Source organism: Pezoporus flaviventris, unplaced genomic scaffold (assembly GCF_033815535.1).
Source record: "Pezoporus flaviventris isolate CSIRO_AGI_PZ_B2104156 unplaced genomic scaffold, CSIRO_AGI_Pfla_v1 ptg000002l, whole genome shotgun sequence".
Classification (NCBI taxonomy): domain Eukaryota; kingdom Metazoa; phylum Chordata; class Aves; order Psittaciformes; family Psittacidae; genus Pezoporus; species Pezoporus flaviventris.
Genome location: NW_026892550.1, coordinates 7,934,304 through 7,953,727, shown reverse-complemented (window position 1 = coordinate 7,953,727; position 19,424 = coordinate 7,934,304). Strand labels below are relative to the sequence as shown.

Sequence of the window (19,424 nt, the reverse complement as noted above, 5' to 3'; positions counted from 1 at the left end):
CGGCCGCGCCGCTTGAGCTTCAACGCCGCGACCCGGGCGACAAGGACGCCGTTCTTACCTGTGCTACTGCTGTCCCCGTCCCTGTCCCCGCCTCAGGAACTGACGGAAGCAGCCTGCGACGCGCTCCGCCTCCTACCCCGCGGCGGCGGCGGGGCGGGCGATGGGGTTGGTGCGAGCAGTGGGTGTGCGGGATGGCGGGGCTGCGCTGCCTCATGGCTTCTGGGCCGCGGTGCGTGTCTGGTTGGAGAAGCCGCAGGTGGCCAACAGGCGGCTGTGCGGCGCCGCCATTGAGGTGGAGGGGACGGTGGCGCTTGGGAAGGGCGGGGAAGAGTCGTCCTCCTTCGCTGCCGTATGGGGAAGCGAGGAACAGGGGGAGCGAGTGGCGTCTGCCGGGGCTGCGGAGCTGGGCCGGCTCTGGAGGGAGGTCTGCGCCCAGCTGTCACCGGAGCACGGGCATCTGCCGCCGCCTCTCACGCCTTGGGCCTGGCCGGACCCCCGCGCTGAGCTCCGCGCCGTGCTGAGGACGCTGCTGCCCCGGGCGCGCCCCGCCGGTCCGCCCGCACCACCGATGAAGGAGCTGGCGGTCCAAGGTGAGCGGGAGCTCGGCGGCGAGGGAGGGCGGAGGGCAGCGGGGCCACCGCCATGCTGGAGCGCGGTGTCTGCTGCGGGCCCGGCCGAGGTTGTCTCGCAAGTCAGATGAAAACCGCTCTGTTCCTACTTGTGAGAGTGCAGACTTGTTGTCGTGTGCTTAGATATTATTTTTACCTCTTTTTTTTTTTTTTTTCCTGTAGTGCTGGGAAGTGTGAACAGTTGAAATGCAAATTACAGAGACCAAACACCTGTAGGACTCCTGTTTAAACAACCCCGTCTACAGCCTTAGGGAGGCAGAGTAAAGGGGGAGCTAATGTGTTATGTGTAAGGTGCTGCTGAGATGAGGAAAGCATTTAGGGAAGCTAAGTACTCTGCTCCTGAAGAGGTGTAGATGACTGCTCATCTTTTTGTCTTCTTTGAAGAAGCAAGAAGGGCTGTCATCCTGCGTGCTTCTGCCCTGAGTAATCTGCCCATACAAAAAATGCTGCTTGCGGTGCACACCTAATGATGGTAGCCTTTAGAAATGCACTTAATGAAAAAAGCAGGCAGCTGTGGCACCTGTCTGAGCAAGCTGAGCTGTTTGTGTTATTACTTAGTATTGCTTAAAAGATGAAGCTAAATATTTTGTTTGGGTTGGGTTGGTTTTGTTTTTTTACCTTGTATGATGGTAATATGCTGCAGTAAATCCTACCATTAAGAAACGTATAAGGTAGAAGTTGACACCTTTTTAAGATAAATTTGGGGAGAAGTAGGGATGGGGAGTAAATTCTTATAGTAAAGCTTTGAAAAGAATCAGAATTCTGGAAGCAATGAAATTTACAATTCAGAAAGACCTGTAGTCATTTATGGGATGCTCTTGGGGCCTATAATTCTGACTCTGATGCCTTCAAATCAAAAGGAAGTGTATGTTTTTTTTTCTTTTGATGTTAAGATGTTCCTGAGCTACATCTAGAGAGCCTATCTGTAACAAAAAGCTTGGGAGAGTAATTTAATTAGGAAAAATCAAATTTAGAAGTAAAATTTAAAGAAAGAGAGGGAATTAACTAAGGATGGGCCAAGACACAATGTTTTTTTCTATTGCTAATTTATCATTTCCTGTCTCAGAAAATTGTCCACTGAAGTTTGATTACTCAGCCAATGCAGCATTCTTGGTTTGAAGATTTGCATTTGTCAGGATGTTTTCAAAAATGAGAGCAAGGTATTCTGGAGAAGTCACCCTGGATAAACACCTAAAAAGATTTTTGCAAGTGTTTTATAAAGCAATAATGCATACATATGTGCCATAAAATATGTAAAAGTGAATGCTTTTACAGTCACTTTATAGGAAGGATATAGGGAATAAGTTATTAAGATTAAAGATAAATCAGTAGCATGTGAGTACTAGGCTTTATCATGCAATTCATGCTCTGCTGCAGTTGCCTTTTTATTTGTAAGTTATTTCAAAAAGACACAGTCTCTCTTTTTAATTGTGTAGGGGTTAGTTACAGTACGTGTATGATTGATATTAAAGAATGAAATGTGGCAAAGTTGCAGAGTATCTTGAAATATAATATAGGCACTCAAGTGCATTGCCAGCTGTTTGTCAGCCCATTTCAACTCTTCCAGAATCTCTAGTTTTAGAATCTGTCACTGGACAAAAACGTTTTAGTCTACAGGTGGTTGATACTGTTAAGATCAGTAGTGTTGTTGCTGAACATAACATGTTAACATAATATATGCACCTTCACCTAAAACCAGATCTTATCAGATTATCTGCCTTCAGAGTTATGAGATACTAATTTAGGGATAGATAATGTCGTTTTTACAGTGCCTTAATCCATGAACTCTGTTTGGAGAAGCTGAATGACAGTGAGGAAGGTATCTCTGCTCAATTATAATCGTAGAATAGTTCACACAATAAATAGATCCCATGCTTGAACATGGCAAAAATGATAGATATTAATAATATTAATTAGTAATGCTGAACTGATATTTTTTAGTTTTTATTAATCTAATACTGGGGTTTCAGTTAATTTGTGATGTGCTTCCCAGGATTCTGGATTCACTGTGGGGCAGGGGAAGGCACCAATTTTGTGGCAGAAAAATTTTGTTGTCTAGCTTTTTCTTTATTGAAATAGGTTTAAAGAAAATAGTCTCGGCAGTCAGCCTTGGATGTTCTGAAAATGTTATTCAGCAGAATGCTAAATTTTGGGAATGCAAACAGGATAGTAGTTTTAAATGTCAGGCACACCAAGAAATGGATTTATTCTTAGCACTGTGATTTTTCATGTGTTGTCCTAGGTATCCCTTCAGTAATTTGCACTTAATATAGAAAAGAGATAAAAGTTTGTTTTGGTGCTAAAAAGAATGGTTTGAACCATGGGATAACCTATCACTATTTATGTATCTTTTCAGATGTTTACAATGGAACGGTGACCTTTCTGCCCTTGGAGGAAAACAGTGAAGGAAAATACAAGATTAAAAAGTGCAATATTTATCAAATTCAACTTGTGTACATAAAAGATGAGGAATGGTAAGTGCTGGAGGCAAGAGAGGAAGCAAACCCTGAGTTATGGCAAGGATCACACCATGTTTTAGTATTGGTATCTAGGTAATTTCCTGCTTGATTAAGTAAGTGACAGTAGTGATTGTTAAACATCTACAATACACAAAACAACACAAATCTGTTTCAACTTTGAATGTATACATTGAATGTACTCGTGGGGTGTAGAAAAAAGTATGCGTATTCTGATCGTGAGGAACTAGCTATGCCTGTGAGAGCTCAGGTTCTGAAAGTGTTGATAAGGTTGAGGGTCAGACTAGAACTGCTGTGAGTTTACTGAGCTACAGTCATTGAAACATAGACCATTGCAGTTTGGTCCTGAGCATTTGCAGGCATAGCTCTAGTGAAATATGAGTAAAGCTGGAGATGATGAAATAATCAAACATACCAACTGATATATTTTCCTTCTAAATTTTCTTGTTGTTTTCATGAAACTTTTATTAATTCACTTCTACTAGTTAGTGTTTGGACATTTTGCTACATCGGGTTTTTCATCATATGCGAGACTTTGGTCTATGTGTTAAATGCAGCAAGAAGTCTCGTGCAGTGTTTGAATAGGCAGATACTAAGCTAACAAAATTCAGGGGAGACTGTTCCGTTATTCAGTAACTTCACTGTTTGGTTTTGTGTATTATGTATTTTCTTATTCTCCAGTCTACTTTTATATTTTTGATTTGACTTTTTTTAATCCACTTAATCATTGTATTCTCTCTAAGGTAGCTGAAATTATGAAATAACCTGTATTTATACGAAGTTCTTATTTTATTTTAAAGGTCTGTTTCTATTGTAGCTCCATTTCCAGAAGACTGGTTTTCAGATGGAATTGCATACCCCAAACTAGCATGGCTTGAAAATGAACTTTTGTCCAAATTGGCTAAATGGTCTGTGGAGCAAAAGCCCAGTGAGTTTAAAAGTACACTCTCACTCATTTCTGTAGCAAAATACAGCAAGGTTTATCAAGACCTTAAAGAAAAATACAAGGAGATGGTAAAGGTAAATTTAGTAAATGCAGTATTAATATGTTTTCCTATGCTTTCTTATATTTTTTGTAGTTTTAGTGAAGCTGCTGCTTTCACTAAATCCACAAGCAGTGGATTTAAATATGAAGTCATTCACACTAGAAAGCATAAAGCCCTTCCTTCTCCAAAAGCTTAGTCTGGAAGCAGCTCTGGATAGCAAATAGGTTAAACTTACTCAAATTTGGATGCTATGTTAGTGTGTGTTTCAGTTAGAGGGGCAATGTTGTATTATTGTTTACCCTGGGGATGCTGAAAGATTGCTGTATGAATTAATGCCTATACACCAGACTGTAGCTGCAAGCAAGAAAAATTAGGAAATGATTTTGTAAAACATACTGTGAAAATGTTGAAAGGTTTTATTGTTGATATTTCTACACTAATAGAAAGATATAATTAGAGGAAAATTGGACTTCTGGGTAAAGGTAACGGTTGTCTTTAGCTTTGCAATAAAATTAGTGTAGTGTTGGAGCATTTTAATCTTTGTTTCGGTTCTCTCATTCACAAAATAGGGATGATACTTTGTGTCTTCCTACTTCAGATTTTGATTCTTCATGTTCTGTTGTGCCACGATAATTCTATGTCTATTATGTTTTGAAAATACATTTGCAAATGTTCATGTTATCAGTGTTTCAGGAATAATACAAGTATTTTTCTTCTGAGTCAAGCAAAAGGATGCATGCTCTATTACAGAGCAGCTGTAGCTGTTTACTTGATTGGATGACAGTAGACATTCTTTATGCCACAATTCTTTTGTGTGACTCACAAAGTCAGACAGTCTTTATTTATATTCTTTCTGTATATTTTAAATGAGATTAACATACAGCATTCGTGAAGTGCAGAAACCTGTTGAAGTGGATGAGTATCCAGGTTGAGCACTTTTTGAAGTAATTTCAGATGGTGCAGAAAATAATTTTTCTCTTGTTTTTTTGAAGGTGTGGCCTGAAGTGACAGATCCTGAGAAATTTGTTTATGAAGATGTTGCCATTGCCACTTACTTGCTGGTAGGGAACTGCCTTCCCTAAGATTATTCTATAAGTTTCTGTTGCTCAGTAATAGAATTATCCTACAGAAAATCAGTATTTTCATTTTATACTTGTTGCATTTCTTTTTTAAATAGAATGACCTGAAGTTATTACAGGCATACAAGGCAAAAGGAAGATGTTGGGAGAAAGGATGTGGAGTTTATGGGTTTCAGTAGAATCCTAGAATTGTAGAGTGGTTTGGTTTGGAAGGGACCTTAAAGATCATCCAGTTCCAACCCCCTTGCCACAGAGAGGGACACCTTTCACTAGACCAAGTTGCCCCAAGCCCCATCCAGCCTGGCCTTGAACACTGCCAGGGATGGTGCAGCCACAGCTTCTCTGGGTAACCTGTGCCAGTGCCTCAGCACTGTCATAGTAAAGAATTTCTTCCTAATGTCTAACCTAAATCTTCTCTCTTTTAATTTAAAGCCATTCTCCCTTGTCCTATCACATGTCCTTGTAAAATGTCCCTCTCCATCTTTCTTGTAGGTGCCCTTTAGGTACTGGAAAAATGTTACATGTGCCAATATATAGCCAGTTGATTACAAATAACATTTTTGGTTTTATTTTCAGCTCTGCCACCAGTTCTTTAATACAGTGGATATAAATGTTTCTGTGGTGTTACTTACAGAGACACTGTTGAAGTTTACTTGCCACTTCCTCTGTTTGTCTATGGCTGCCTTTGTTTTAGCAAGTTACTTTACATTTACACTCAGTCTAGCCCAGGGCTGTATAGCCTTGATTAATTTCAAATTCAGGTGACTCAGAAGAAATTGGAGGATGCGCTTAGCGCTTAGAAAATGATTGATACTTTGTTGGTTGATGAGAAGCTGAACATGAGCCATCAGTGTATGCTCGCAGCCCAGAAAGCCAACTGTGTGCTGGGCTGCAGCATGGTATCAAAATGATATCCTAACAAAAGGAGCATGGTAACAGGTCAAAGGAAGTAATCCTGCCCCTCTATGCTCTGCTCTCATGAGACCCCACTTGGAGTATTGTGTGCAGTTCTGGTGTCCTCAACATAAAAAGGACATGGAACTGTTGGAACAAGTCCAGAGGAGGGCCACAAGGATGATCAGGGGGCTGGAGCACCTCCCATATGAAGACAAGCTGAGAAAGCTGGGGCTGTTTAGCCTAGAGAAGAGGAGGCTGCATGGAGACCTCATAGCAGCCTTCCAGTGTCTGGAGGGTGCCTACAAGTATGCTAGAGAGGAGCTCTTCATGAGGGACTTTAGTGATAGGACAAGGGGTAATGAGTTTAAACTTACATATGTAAAGTGCAAGGTAGGTATAAGGAAGAAGTTCTTTACTGTGAGGATGGTGAGCCACTGGAACAAATTACCCAAAGAAGTGATAAATACTCCATCCCTCGACGTGTTCAGGGCCAGGCTGGACGGAGTCTTGGGTGGCATGGTCTAGTGTCCATGGCAGGGGGGTTGGAACTAGATGATCTTAAGCCCTAACTATTCTGTCAGTTGATGATCACATAATTACTGCCCCTCTCTGTAAAGTTTGTGGTTTTGTTGTTTGTTTGTTTTTTTTCTTCCCACGTATCAAGTTGTTTCCTCTGTGACTACAGGGAATATGTTCTGTCACATCTGCATTCTCTTCAAGCTTTCTTCTTTAATTTCCGATAACCTCTGCTGCTTTCTTACAGGAGAGATGAGAGCAGAAGTCTAAAATGTTTTCTTCTCTTGTCTTAGATTCTTTGGGAAGAAGAGAGAAAGGAAAAAGGGTTGACTAAGAAACAGTCATTTGTAGATCTTGGATGTGGAAATGGTCTGCTGGTTCATATTCTAAATAATGAAGGGGTAAATAGAGTGCTTTTTAAATAATAATTAAAACCCAGAGATAATCAGTAGTCTTGTTATGTTTTCTTTTATCTGGCATGCAGATAGCCAAAATTGTTAATTCATGTTGCTAAAATAGGACTTTTGTCACTTTAGTTACCAGGTTAAAATTCTAGCAGAGCTTCAGAAACCTTTCACTTATTTATCTGTTCTTATTAGTGTAATTCACTTCAATTCCAGGCTAGTTTTCAGAGGTGAGACACTAAGAGGGAAAATAAAAAGTGATTACATAATTTAGTTATGCTCTAGACAAAGTAAAAAGGAATGGGGAATCTTAATCTAGAGATTCTCTCTAGCAAGATGCTTTCCATGAACTTAATTTTATTGGAATTGAATTCTACTTGTCATGCCCTAAAAATGTTTTTCTGTATCTTTAGAAACAATCCTGTGATCTGTTAATTGTGAAAATGCCTATCAATGTAATGTGCTTTAGGGAGTGAAAATGTGGCAACAGCAGAATTTAGTTGCTTGAGGCATAGTTTCTGAAACAGCAAAGAAAGTGAGATTGAACAAAACCCAGTGAAGTTGAGTCTTTCAGAAAATTGTATTTTCCACTTTTGGGAGAACATGTTAAAGTGTGTTAATTTAGGAAATTACTACCTCCTATTTGATCAATAGATGTCATTGGCAGTAGGAAGAAGTCCCAAGTTCTCCTAGCACAAGTTTTCTGTCTTTGTGTAGCCAGAAAAATTTGATCTGCTGTAAACCACTGTTTTACCTGTGGAGGTTTCTTTTCGTACATCATTAGGTCATCACTGCTATAGCACTGACAGACATTGTTGACTGGCAAGAAATCATGTGTGAGAGTTTTATGAGACTTGGTACCTGATTTTGGTTAGTTCTGCACATTATTATTGAAATTCAAATACTGTAACTTATGCATTTTTAGGTCTTGCTTTAGTTTCCAGTCCTATTTCCTCTTTTCATGAGTTCACACAGGGAAAGGTGTGTTTGAACTCCAGCAGGCTAATTGACTTCAGTAGCTGAAGGGTGTCTGTCCAGCAAGAACTGCTTAGAGTAGCCCTCTTCCCTGAGCCCTGTGAGTGATACAGCAATACTCGCCTCGGGATAGGTTTTGATATTTTAAAAGCAAACAAAAAGCTTCTACCCAAAATGGTGAGGCTGTGTTTCATTATGTGTCTAAATTGTGGTATGAATGAATTAAGTCAGTATTAATTCATTTAGTGAGGCTATTTGACAGTTTCTGCTAAATGTAGTACTTAAAAATGATACTTTTTCTTCTTCAAATATTTCAGCATTCAGGTAGAGGAATTGATGTGAGGAGAAGAAAAATATGGGACATGTATGGATCAGGAACTCATTTAGAGGTATTATGCAAATGTATGTCAATTTTACTGATTTGTAACTTTATTCATTTCTTCATTGCTTCAGGTTGTGTTGATGCAAATGTAATCAAACAAATGAGGTTGCAGACAGTTCTCTAAAAGTGATCTGTGGGTTTGGGATGATGACACCCATATATCTTGTGGGACTGTGCATCGTTAAGGGAATTAGGAGAGCAATACTTGTATATTTGCAACTTCCTTATTTTTCATCTAAGACTGTCTTGATTTCCTTCTGCATATACAGACATGCACACCAGAAACAATCTTTGGTTTTACTGGAAGATCAGTATTAAGCAGCTTTGTTTCTACCACTCTACCTCCTAAAAAGTATTAATATCCAGAGTTGTGCACAGTTTATTCTTGAAAGTGATTCTGACCTTCTAGTGCTATGTGCTGTTTTGGGGACAAAATTGTTGAACCTCAGAGGAGCCAATCTCTTCTGTACTGAGCTTACGGTAAATAATAGCAATAATAGCCTTCATAAAAAAATGAACAGGAAAATGAGTCTGAAAGAGGGATTACATTTCAAGTTCCACATTAGCATTTTTGTGAGCATTGGAGTATTCACTAACTCCATCTGTTCTTGGTCAGATACTTGTCAAAGTGTGGTACTGATGAACAGTTGCCCTTTGGAGGTGAGGTTCATGGCTTCTTGTTCTCTAGACTCCTGAAATTCCTCACTTTTCTCTCAAAAATTGGCAGCGTCAAATATATTAGAATTTTCCACCTGTAGTTTTCTAGTAGTTTTGTTTAAAAGTTAATTCAAGGTATCTTTGAATGCTAACATTTTGTGTTAAATCAGTAAAAGAGCAGCAGTTTTCACAGACGGGAGGTGGAGCTTTCACAGCCTTGTGCAGCCTCCTCTTTGCCACCCTGCCATTTTGGGTGCAGATTGCCAAAACTGACAGATTCCTTTGCAGCACTCTGCAAGCAGATTGTACTGCAAGGCTTCAAGAAACAATCTGAAACATCAAGCTGTGGTAAGCCTTCATTTGTGTTACAGAATCATAGAATCCTAGAATGGTTTGGGTTGGAAGGGACCTTAAAGCTCATCCAGTTCCAACCCTCTGCCATGGGCAAGCACACCTTCCGCTAGACCACATTGCTCCAAGTCCTGTCCAGCCTGGCCTTCAGCACTTCCAGGGATGAGGCGTCTGCAACTTCTCTGGACAACCTGTGCCAGTGTCTCACTGTTACACTATATTATGTTCTGATCATACTAAACCTGTTTTATAGGTTTGTTTTTCTGCTCACGTTTCAGTATTATGGAGAGTGTTGAATTTTGGACATTCGTTTCATATTGAGGTCTGGCTGTTTACAGTTTCTCATATTTCTTGAATCATAAGGAAACTTCTGAGCATCAGCTGTCCCTCTCTGCAGCATGAGGCAGCAAAATACAAAAGGGCATGTGTTATTTGTCTTTTTTAAAAGAAAAAAAAGACTTCAGAGAACACTTGAAAAATCCAGACACAAAACAAATATATCCAAAATATATATATATATATATATATATATATAAAGAAAGTACTAATTTATGAGGGAAGGAGTTATATAACAAACAGGAAGGGTGAAATGATTTTTCAAGGCTCCAGTAGGTACAGGAACCACAGACAGAGAAAGCACATACTCACAGCTTTTTGTTAACCTCAAAGCTAATTTAGTTGTGATTTTTACTTAAAGCATGAGTTGCAGGATGAATATTGCCATCTGTGACACTCACTGCCAATACTAACAATATAAATGAATTTAACAGGTGGCGTTACACATTGCCAAACTGCTGTCAGACATGGTGAATACAAATTTGATTACAGGTCACTGTCAAAATGTGGAGTGTGGCACTGATAATTCTTCTATGCCTAAATTGAACAATCAAAACTGAACAGTAATGTAGGAGTAATTTATTTAATCAACTATAGGAAAATCTTACCAAACATTTGATTTAACATCTACTAACCTGACAAAAAGAAATGTTACATATAATATCTAAACGTATATATACGTAAATAAAAATGGTTAGACATTGTATTTAAGGGGAGCAGTAATACACCATACTAATACTTAAAACACCTAACATAGTGCTTTCTGAAGGGGGAAACTGGGGTGTAATCGAGGTAGTCTTAAGATTTCTGAAATTCTCTAGTAAGTGTTTTTTGGTCTTGTTTAGGTTTTTTGGTTGGTTGGTGGTTTTATTTAATTCCTATATAGATGCTACTTTGTGTATACATGTGAATTTTGAACTCGTAAAACATGCATTTTGTCTATAGAAGGAGTATGGGCATCATTTTCAGGGCTTTTCCTAAAGATCTCTGGAGAGTTAATTTAAAACTTTTTCTCAAATCTGCACATAATTATTTTGAGATTCATACAGGGTTTTGCAGAAGAGTATGTGTACTTCCACAGTATCAAAATCTTTTAAGTGCTTTCTTTGCTGAACTTGGTTCAAGGTATGAAAACTATTCTGCGAGTCAGTACTGTGATGGGAAGACTTCTGTGCTGATGCCTCCTCAATCCATATATATTGAAATTCCATGAAGCAAAATACTATTCCAAAGCCCACCAAAGAAACCTTCTTTCTTTAACCTATTTTTTCCTATTTTTGCTCCTGATTTCGCATGTATCGTAAGGTAGTTTTGGTGCAACTCAGCAGGGTGTGGAATGGCAAGTGTTAGGCTGGGTTAGGTTTCTTCTATGTGAATTATTAGGTGTGAAGGGTGATGTTCTGTCTATTAGGATTTGATTTGGGAAGAGTCTGTGAATAAGAAGGTAATAGTAAAGCTGTGTTCTGATTAGTTGCTATGTGAGTCCTAGGTCTGTAAGACATACCAAATAGTGGCTTTCTGCCAAATTAAGTCCATGCATACATGCAACAGAAGGAGAACGGCAAGCAATCCTAATCCAATATGTGATACTTAATAGAATCATAGAATAGTCAAGGTTGGAAAGGACCCTAAGATCATCTAGTTCCAATCCTGCTGCCATGGGCAGGGACACCTCACACTAAACCATGTCACCCAAGACTCCATCTTTAGGGTGCCAGGTACCTTAACCAAAACTGTTATTCCACTCTTTGTCCAACCAGTGTCACTAACTTACTGCTTTATAGCTATAACAAATTACAACCTGGCAAAATTGTAGATTGAGGAAAAACGTTGGTGTCTGTGGTTCTCATTCACCTTGTGTTTGTAAGCTTGTATAATTTTATATTGTTGCTTAGTTCTTTTATTAACAAATAAAATGGATTTAAAGGAACCTGTAATATAATTCATTAAATGTATTGTTTGGTTGGTTTTGGTTTGGTTTTTTTTTTTTTTTTTTTTAGGAATCTACAATCATGCCAGGTGACACTCATCTCTTTCCAGACACTGACTGGCTCATAGGAAATCATTCAGATGAATTAACACCATGGATACCTGTAATTGCAGCTAGGTATCTTCAGAGGGAGGGAAGTGCGAGGGAAGGAATTAAACAAACAAACCAAAGCATAATTACATATGTGGGCTTGGTGCACACTGTTACTTTGCAGCCACATCTGCTTTCCTTGCTGCTTTTGATGGCAGTTGATTATTTCTACATAATTTCATTTCCTGTGGAAAAGCACAGATGTAGTGTTTACTTTCTTATAGAATTCAGTACAGCATTTTGCTTTCCAAGTTCAAACCTCAGAACTGATGTGAATCTGTTGTTTGGTTTTGTGGTGGGGGGGGGGGGGGTGGGGGTGTGTGTTCTTTATTTGTTTGTTTTTTAAAATTGCTGTTGGTTCTTCCTTACTTTGAACCATTGTGCCCTTTGCAACCAGCTGCAATAGCTTAATATCTGCAGCTGTAGTCTTGCAACCCAACTTGGTGCAGTAATTTGCTATAGCAAATACTTTGTGAAACAGTGTTTTTGATTCTGATAATAGATCTACTACAAGAGGGAAATATAAATACTATTTCATGCAGCTGTCACTTAATGAAAATTCCCATTATTGTATCTAATGGGTTATTTGTTAAATATGTGCATTCCCTGAAGCAACATTCTGTTCAGGAGTTTGTTATCCTTCTTGTAGGTCTTCCTATTCTTGTCGCTACTTTGTGCTGCCCTGTTGCTTCTTTGATTTCTATGGAAAATACAGCCGAAGACAAAGCAAGAAAACCCAGTACAGAGAGTATCTTGATTTCGTTGCCCAAGTGGGATTTGTATGCGGCTTTAATGTGGAGGAAGATTGCCTTAGAATTCCATCAACAAAGAGGGTAATTTTGGACTATGTAGGGCTTTTGTCTTTTTAATTATTATTACTTTAAGCTGCTAGCTGTCTGAAACATACGGATGTTTGTTCATTATTGTCCTAAGATCAGTTGCATTACTTGAGACAGTATGCTCTGCAGAGATAGTATAAATACTCAGAAAGGGAAGGTTTTATGATTATTTCTTTTGCCAGGCTACAGGATGGAAAACTCGTGAAGCTTTTTGTTGTTGTTTTTTTTTTTTACTTAATTTTCCCAGCTGCCTGTGTTGCATTATTTGAACTTAATTTTTCTGTTTTTCATGTCCATGAAATTCAAAGTGGAATGTCCTCAGAGTAGGAAGAGGTATCCAGCTTTAATTTTATAAACAATCTGAGGGCCAGAAGTAATCTTTACTCTGTGCTTTTGTGGCATGATGGCTTATGGCCTGATTACTGGATTTCTTCTGTGGCACCAATATTTGGAGACTAAAATCAAGAAACCCTCAGATGTTAATGAGCATTGAGTTTGAATGGATATCTCCTGTAGGTGGATTTAGAAGCCTGTGTGTAAGACATGTGCACGTTGGAAGGCCGTGTGTATGGGAGACTGTTTAAATAGTTATTTATCTGTTTCTACTAAATAGGTAAGCCTTATTGGAAAAAGCAGGACCTATCCACCTGCAGAACATGCTCTGATTGACAAGCAGATAACACAGTATATTAATAATCATCAGACCTGTGCTCTGCTCATGTGTAACAGAAAAGTTGCATGTAATCATAAGGACCACTCTGATGTGTGCAAAGAAGCCAGCTCTGAACTTCCTGAAAATGAGACTAAGACTGCTGGTACAATTTGGATGCCTGGATTTCAACCCAGAGAAAAAGTAGAACAAATCAGAAACTGTGCTTCCCTCCCTCGGGATTTTGTAGATGATGTGGTTCTCAGTGTGGCAAACTTGCTGTTAAATGCAACCTCCCAAAACTCATGTTCTGATATGCGTGATCGAAATACAAATACCTGGAATCAAGGAGGTGAGATTGTCTTTGCTTTCTTTATCTTTTGCTGGTAGAGGATGTCTTTTTCCAATGCATTGACATAGTTTTTAAACTTACTAAAATAGAATTGCAGAATCATAGAATCATTAGGGTTGGAAAGGACCTTAAGATCATCCAGTTCCAATCCCCCCTGCCATGGGCAGGGACACCTCACACTAAACCATATCACCCAAGGCTCTGTCCAGCCCGGCCTTGGGCGCCGCCAGGAGTGGAGCATTCACAACTTCCCTGGGCAACCCATTCCAGTGCCTCACCACCCTCACAGTAAAGAACTTCCTCCTTATATCCAATCTAAACTTCCCCTGTTTAAGTTTTAACCCATTACCCCTTGTCCTATCACTACAGTCCCTAATGAAGAGTCCCTCTCCAGCATCCCTATAGGCCCCCTTCAGACACTGGAAGGCTGCTATGAAGTCTCCACGCAGCCTTCTCTTCTCCAGGCTGAACAGCCCCAACTTCCTCAGCCTGTCTTCATACAGAAGGTGCTCCAGTCCCCTGATCATCCTCATGGCCTCCTCTGGACTTGTTCCAACAGTTCCATGTCCTTTTTATGTTGAGGACACCAGAACGTCACACAGTACTCCCAAGCGAGGTATAGTTTTTAGGCAATACCATGAGCAGTACAGTAGCAATTAAAGGCACTTTTTTTTATTCTGCAATGTTTTATTGCACACTAGGATGTTAATAAAGCATAAGTTTATAAGTTATTGTAAGAATTATATATTCTTATAGGAATATTTTGGAATTGGTGTGGGTTTTTTTGCTTTACACTTAAATACTAGGCCTGCATCAATTTTTATTACAAAAGCCAAACCAAACCCACAGCTCCTCCCTCTGTACTAAAACAGAACATATACACCTATCTGTGGAGAACAGTAAGTTTTCTATCATAACAGCTATAATTTTGTAAGAATCGTGTAAGAAGTGCTTTGAAGTGCCATTTGATTATGACATGATTAGGAATTTTTAGTTTAGTCTTAGGAAGAAAAAGAGCAGACGTTGTTAATTTTATAAGCATTCTCGCTACCATCGTTCCATTTTTCTCCATTTTTATTATTTACTTACTTGTTGTTTGTCGTATGTTACTGTTACAGGATATCCCTTGAGTCATTCTCTTTTCTCTAAATATGTGCATGTAAACAGTGCTTATTGCAATGAAGGTTACTTGGTACTACAAAAAAAGGATGAAAATAAAAAATTCCTTACTGTGGAAATTCTGACTTGAGTCCTGTAGAATGAAACCTGCTATTTTACAGACAATACACATATAAAATTGTATCACACATAATATTAGGAGTTCAAAGTTGATGCAGTACTGGTAAATAGTTCATAGATTCTGCTCATAATCGTTAACTTATAAAGTCCTAAGAAAATTTAACTTCTACATATGTATACATTTCAATAGCTACACCATTATTTATTGCAGAAAGCCTTTCCTTGAAAGAAGTAGCAGAACACTTACATAAAGAGACTTTAAAAAGGCTAAAGAGTGAATATGGAGGCCTGCAGACACTTCTCAAGAACAATCATCAAGTATTTGAAGGTAAAGAAGTGAGGTTTAGTTTTGGTTTGGTTTTCTTTAATAATTTATTTTGTCTCCTCTGTATGCTGTTAAACACAACTGGAAAATTACTGTGGTGGTGGTTTTGTTTTTTTAACCACTTTCAATATCTGTCTGGCCTTATCAAGATCCACAGTGTAAGTGCTGACACAAAATAAAACCAGTCTTCATGCGAATCTGTTAACTGTGAGGCTTGATGTGCTTACATAGACTGTGGTGGCATGGCAGAAAGAATTCAGTAGCAAGTTTCTGTGGTTGCCTGGGTTTGTCAATAATTTTGTTGCTTGTATGTTTGGGGTATTTTTCCCCATTGTGGCGGTGTGTTTTGTGTGGGTTTTGGTGTGTGTTTTCATTTGTTTGGATTTTTTGAGGGTTTTGTTGTGGGGTCTTTGTTTTGTTTGGAGTTTATTTTTTGTTTGCTTTGAGCTAGTCACACTGCATTTATTATGTGTCTGAATTGGATTCCCTGTCGTTAGGGATAGGTAGAATAGATTTACAACCTGTTAAATGGAGTGAGCGTTTTAATTAGGTATGGATGCTGTCTGCACATTACCTCTGAAGAAAGACTAGGATTAAGGCCATATCTTTCTTAGCAATTTACATCACATGGAAGCTCCATGGAGCTTCAGTAGGGACTGTTTGATTCTTTCCTTCACCATGTCACCATAACAAGTGACTTCTATCAGCAAGTGGTCTATGAGGACATTGCTCATGCCAAAGGCAACAGAGAACAACATGGCTGCAGCTTTTTTGCCATTTTTTTCTAAAGTGTATTTCTTTTAAACTTAAGGAAAACGGATGCACACACACACAAAAAGGGGCTTAGAGTGGCTGATCTGTGGCAGTTTCTTTTGATCTGGCATCTTGTCCAGTACAGGTCTGGTTTTCTAGTTAAAAATACACTTGATCATAAATAGCACTAGATCTGCTCATTTTTCTTCATCATTTGAGAGAGTTGTTAAAGCTGAACGCACTCCTGGATTGCCTTTGTATGAGTTCAGATCAATTTGTGTATCACAGGGAAACCTTGAGGGATGACTTCATCCAGGCCTAAATGTGTGATACTAAGCTTTCATTTGACTTGTTACCTTTGGAATAGCAGTTATCAGAATGCACAATGGTGTCAGTTAACTGATGCAAGTGTGTAATACAGAAGGTATGATTGAAGCAGAATATGAAAATAGAGCATGGCAACTTAGAAATGGCAGATTCTTCCCTCCTCATTTTCACTGTTGTTTTTAATCTTTTTTTTTTCTTTCTCTCTTAAATTTTATTCTGTTTTGTTCACACATTTAAGGAACTGGCAAAGGTTCCCAAACGTGTGTGTGCAGTTTATGGTCCTGATGCAGCAGATGAATTAAAAGAGTGCACAAAGTGGCAAACTATAATTCCCTGATGGTTCATATGAAGGATTAGACTTTTCATCTCCTTGGTGCAGTGTATTTTTTGGGTCAGTAAACCATTGTCTTTGCAAAAGCATTTCTGTGTAGTGAAAAAGTAATAGAACTCTTACTAGATTTTTACTGTTAATCACATTTCAAATGTGGGATACTTTGAACACAGGAAGGATTACAGTTCTTGAAGCTGAAACTCCTTTGTCAGGATTTGCAGTCTAAATTCAGAGGATTTTAGTCTACATGATCCTAACTGCTGTATTTGAAATAAGCGTCTACAAAGTTGATACAAAGGTACCTCAAACTATTCAGCATCACAATAAAGCATCTCACAGGGAAAACAATCAATTCTGCTTTAGACCATGTCTATATCATCTTGGTTTGTTACATAGTTCTTTCCATTCCTGTGCACGTGGCACGTTTGGTTTTGCCTGAGTGATCCATTTGTAGAACATATATTTTATTCACAGGCTGTCACTGTGCATTTTTTCCAGTATAATTCCCATGGCTGTCTATTCACAGCTGCTTTTTGTTTGTTTCTGAATCTTAGTTCTAAATGGGAGAGTTCATATTCGTGACTGGAGAAAAGAGAAACCGTCAAGGAAAACTAAGCCTGAAGTGAAGCGCCGCCTTTCAGCTGAAGCATTTAAAACACGTCTCTGTTGGTTTTTCATTCATCATCCTGATGGTTGTTCTTTGCCTTCTGAATCCTGCCCGTATGCTCATGGGACTGAGGAACTAAGGCAGTCTCAGAAGATTAAAAAGAAGAAAAATATACAGTAATAAAATGCCGCCACTTATGTTTAAGCTGATGTACATAACCAAATATGTGACTGACTTTGGGACTGCCTAGTGCATGAAGATCTGTACAGTATGGAGGGGTTTCCCAATTCCTATGCATCTTATTTTCCATTTAATTTACAAGTTCTGCATTTCTCATTCTTTTATTTTGTCATTAACATGGGAAGTGTATGTAGTAAAGTATGTAATACTTCTGGATTTTGTTTCGGCTTGACTAGCGTGCATTTGTATAAGTTGAAAAGTTTAAAAGCTTTGTTTCCTAGGGCACTCTTCATGATCCTCAATGAGATCAAATGTACATGATGCATCATTTTCAGACCATGAAAATCAGCTGATTTTTTTTCTAGATTGTCCAGGAGTATTTGTGATTTCTTATGACTCAGAGGCTCTATCAGTCAAACTGGTGAGATTTCACTTTCCTGACCTGACAGCGTCTTCTCCCTGTTACTATGATATAATATTACATGTTATCCTTTGTTTCTTGGTCAGGCCCTAGTCCTCTAGTCCATGTTTTCCATACTGATTCAAAATCAGTGCTAAATTGAAGAATAACTTCCTGGGAAATCATTGTGAAAGTTTTCACAGTAAATGTAGGTTTTTACGGCTATGTAGGTCATCCTGTGCTTTCCCTCTTATTTTTAAAGTAAGGAGTAACAGTAACATTGGAGTGGAAGGGCTTGGCTTATCGGATAACAGAGGAATGTCTTAGCACCTTGTGCGGGTGATGGTTTGCTGTTAGTTTATGTAAAAGGCTTAACTTTAAATGTACATCCAAAGAAGAGCAATGAAGCTTGTGAAGTGTCTGGAGCCCAAGTCTGACAAGGACAAGAGGTAGTGGCCTCAAGCTGTGCCAGGGGAGGTTTAGATTGGATATGAGGAAAAACTTCTTCACTGGAAGAACTGTTAAACTGTTGGAATAAGCTTCCCAGGAAAGTGGTGGAGTCACCATCCCTGGAGGTATTTAAAAGACATGTAGATGTGGCACTTAGGGACATGGTTTAGTGATGGACTTGGCAGTGCTGGGTTAATGGTAGGACTTGATGACCTTAAGAGTCTCTTCCAACCTAAGTCATTCTATGAACTTAGCAGAAATCCTAATTATTTCCCAGTAACAGTCACTGAACTAGTGTCATAATTCATATCTGTCAAGTGCAAAGTACTTTTAAAATTCAGTATCTGAAATGTGGAGGTGAGAGCAATGACATAGAAATGGATTGCAAGACAAAGAGGTCTAGGGATAAGAATGAGTAAGCTGTGTGAGAACTCTGTAAGAGCTCAGGGAATCTGAAGAACAAAGGAATGAAATAATTGAGGACAAAGCAGAGGAGAAATGAAAGATGACACTATGAACACCTTTCAAAACCATTCCAAAGCCACTTTTCTAACACCCTGACTTTGATCCAACATGTTCCAGTCCAGTGTATGCAGAGGAAGCAGGGTCTGAATGTGTTTGACGTGCCAGGAGCACGTCTGAAGTGTTGCATGTTCTCCCTTCTCTTTGCACTCCTGGAAGAAGCAGTAGCTCTTGATAGATAACAGTGACCCTGATAAGTGCAGCAGTACCTTACTCCTGGATCACAGACCATGTTATGCAGTATGCCAGGTAGCACAGGAGCTATGGTGGGCTCTGAGTCTTTCCCCATGCCTCTGGTCTGCAGTGTTGGACCGTGTGTCAGCAACTGAGCCCCACACAACCACTTACTCACTGTTGTTGTTCCCACCCAACATCCAGTGGGATGGGGGAGAAAAACAGAAGAGTAAAAGTGAGAAAACTCATGGATTAAGATAAAGACAGCTTAATAGGTGAAACAAAAGCCACATGCACAAGTGAAGTAGAAAAAGGAATTCATTCACCACTTCCCACATGCAGGCAGGTGTTCAGCCATCTCCAGGCAAGCAGAGCTCCAGCATGCATAACAGTTACTTGAGAAGACAAGTGGTGTAACTCTGAATGTCCCTCCCTTCCTTCTCCCAGCTTTATATGCCAAGCATGACACCATATGGTATGGGATAGCTCCTGCGTCCATTAAGGTCA

At 39.2% G+C, this 19,424-nt stretch overlaps 1 protein-coding gene across 4 annotated transcripts; it reads left to right on the top strand.

Annotated features, from left to right (window-relative positions):
* The first annotated feature begins 96 nt into the window (after positions 1-96).
* Positions 97-17,538, top strand: TRMT44 (tRNA methyltransferase 44 homolog). Of its 4 annotated transcripts, XM_061468197.1 has the most exons (11): positions 97-590; positions 2,986-3,103; positions 3,907-4,126; positions 5,085-5,153; positions 6,878-6,985; positions 8,281-8,352; positions 11,690-11,796; positions 12,419-12,602; positions 13,222-13,609; positions 15,060-15,176; positions 17,139-17,538. In XM_061468197.1, exons 1-11 carry the CDS (start codon positions 161-163, stop codon positions 17,369-17,371), a joined length of 2,046 nt encoding a protein of 681 aa, XP_061324181.1. In that variant the 5' UTR covers positions 97-160; the 3' UTR covers positions 17,372-17,538. The 4 variants fall into 4 exon arrangements, with proteins under 4 accessions (XP_061324181.1, XP_061324202.1, XP_061324192.1 ...); XM_061468218.1 differs by lacking the exon at positions 6,878-6,985; XM_061468208.1 differs by lacking the exon at positions 8,281-8,352.
* The last annotated feature ends 1,886 nt before the right edge of the window (positions 17,539-19,424 follow it).

What these genes read in the sequence shown, in the direction of transcription:
- TRMT44 (XM_061468197.1), top strand. Translation starts at nt 161, where the DNA reads ATGGGGTTGGTGCGAGCAGTGGGTGTGCGGGATGGCGGGGCTGCGCTG. An exon ending in AATACAAGGAGATGGTAAAG is followed by an intron (nt 4,127 to 5,084) that starts GTAAATTTAGTA and finishes GTTTTTTTGAAG; the next exon opens with GTGTGGCCTGAAGTGACAGA. An exon ending in CAATCATCAAGTATTTGAAG is followed by an intron (nt 15,177 to 17,138) that starts GTAAAGAAGTGA and finishes TCTGAATCTTAG; the next exon opens with TTCTAAATGGGAGAGTTCAT.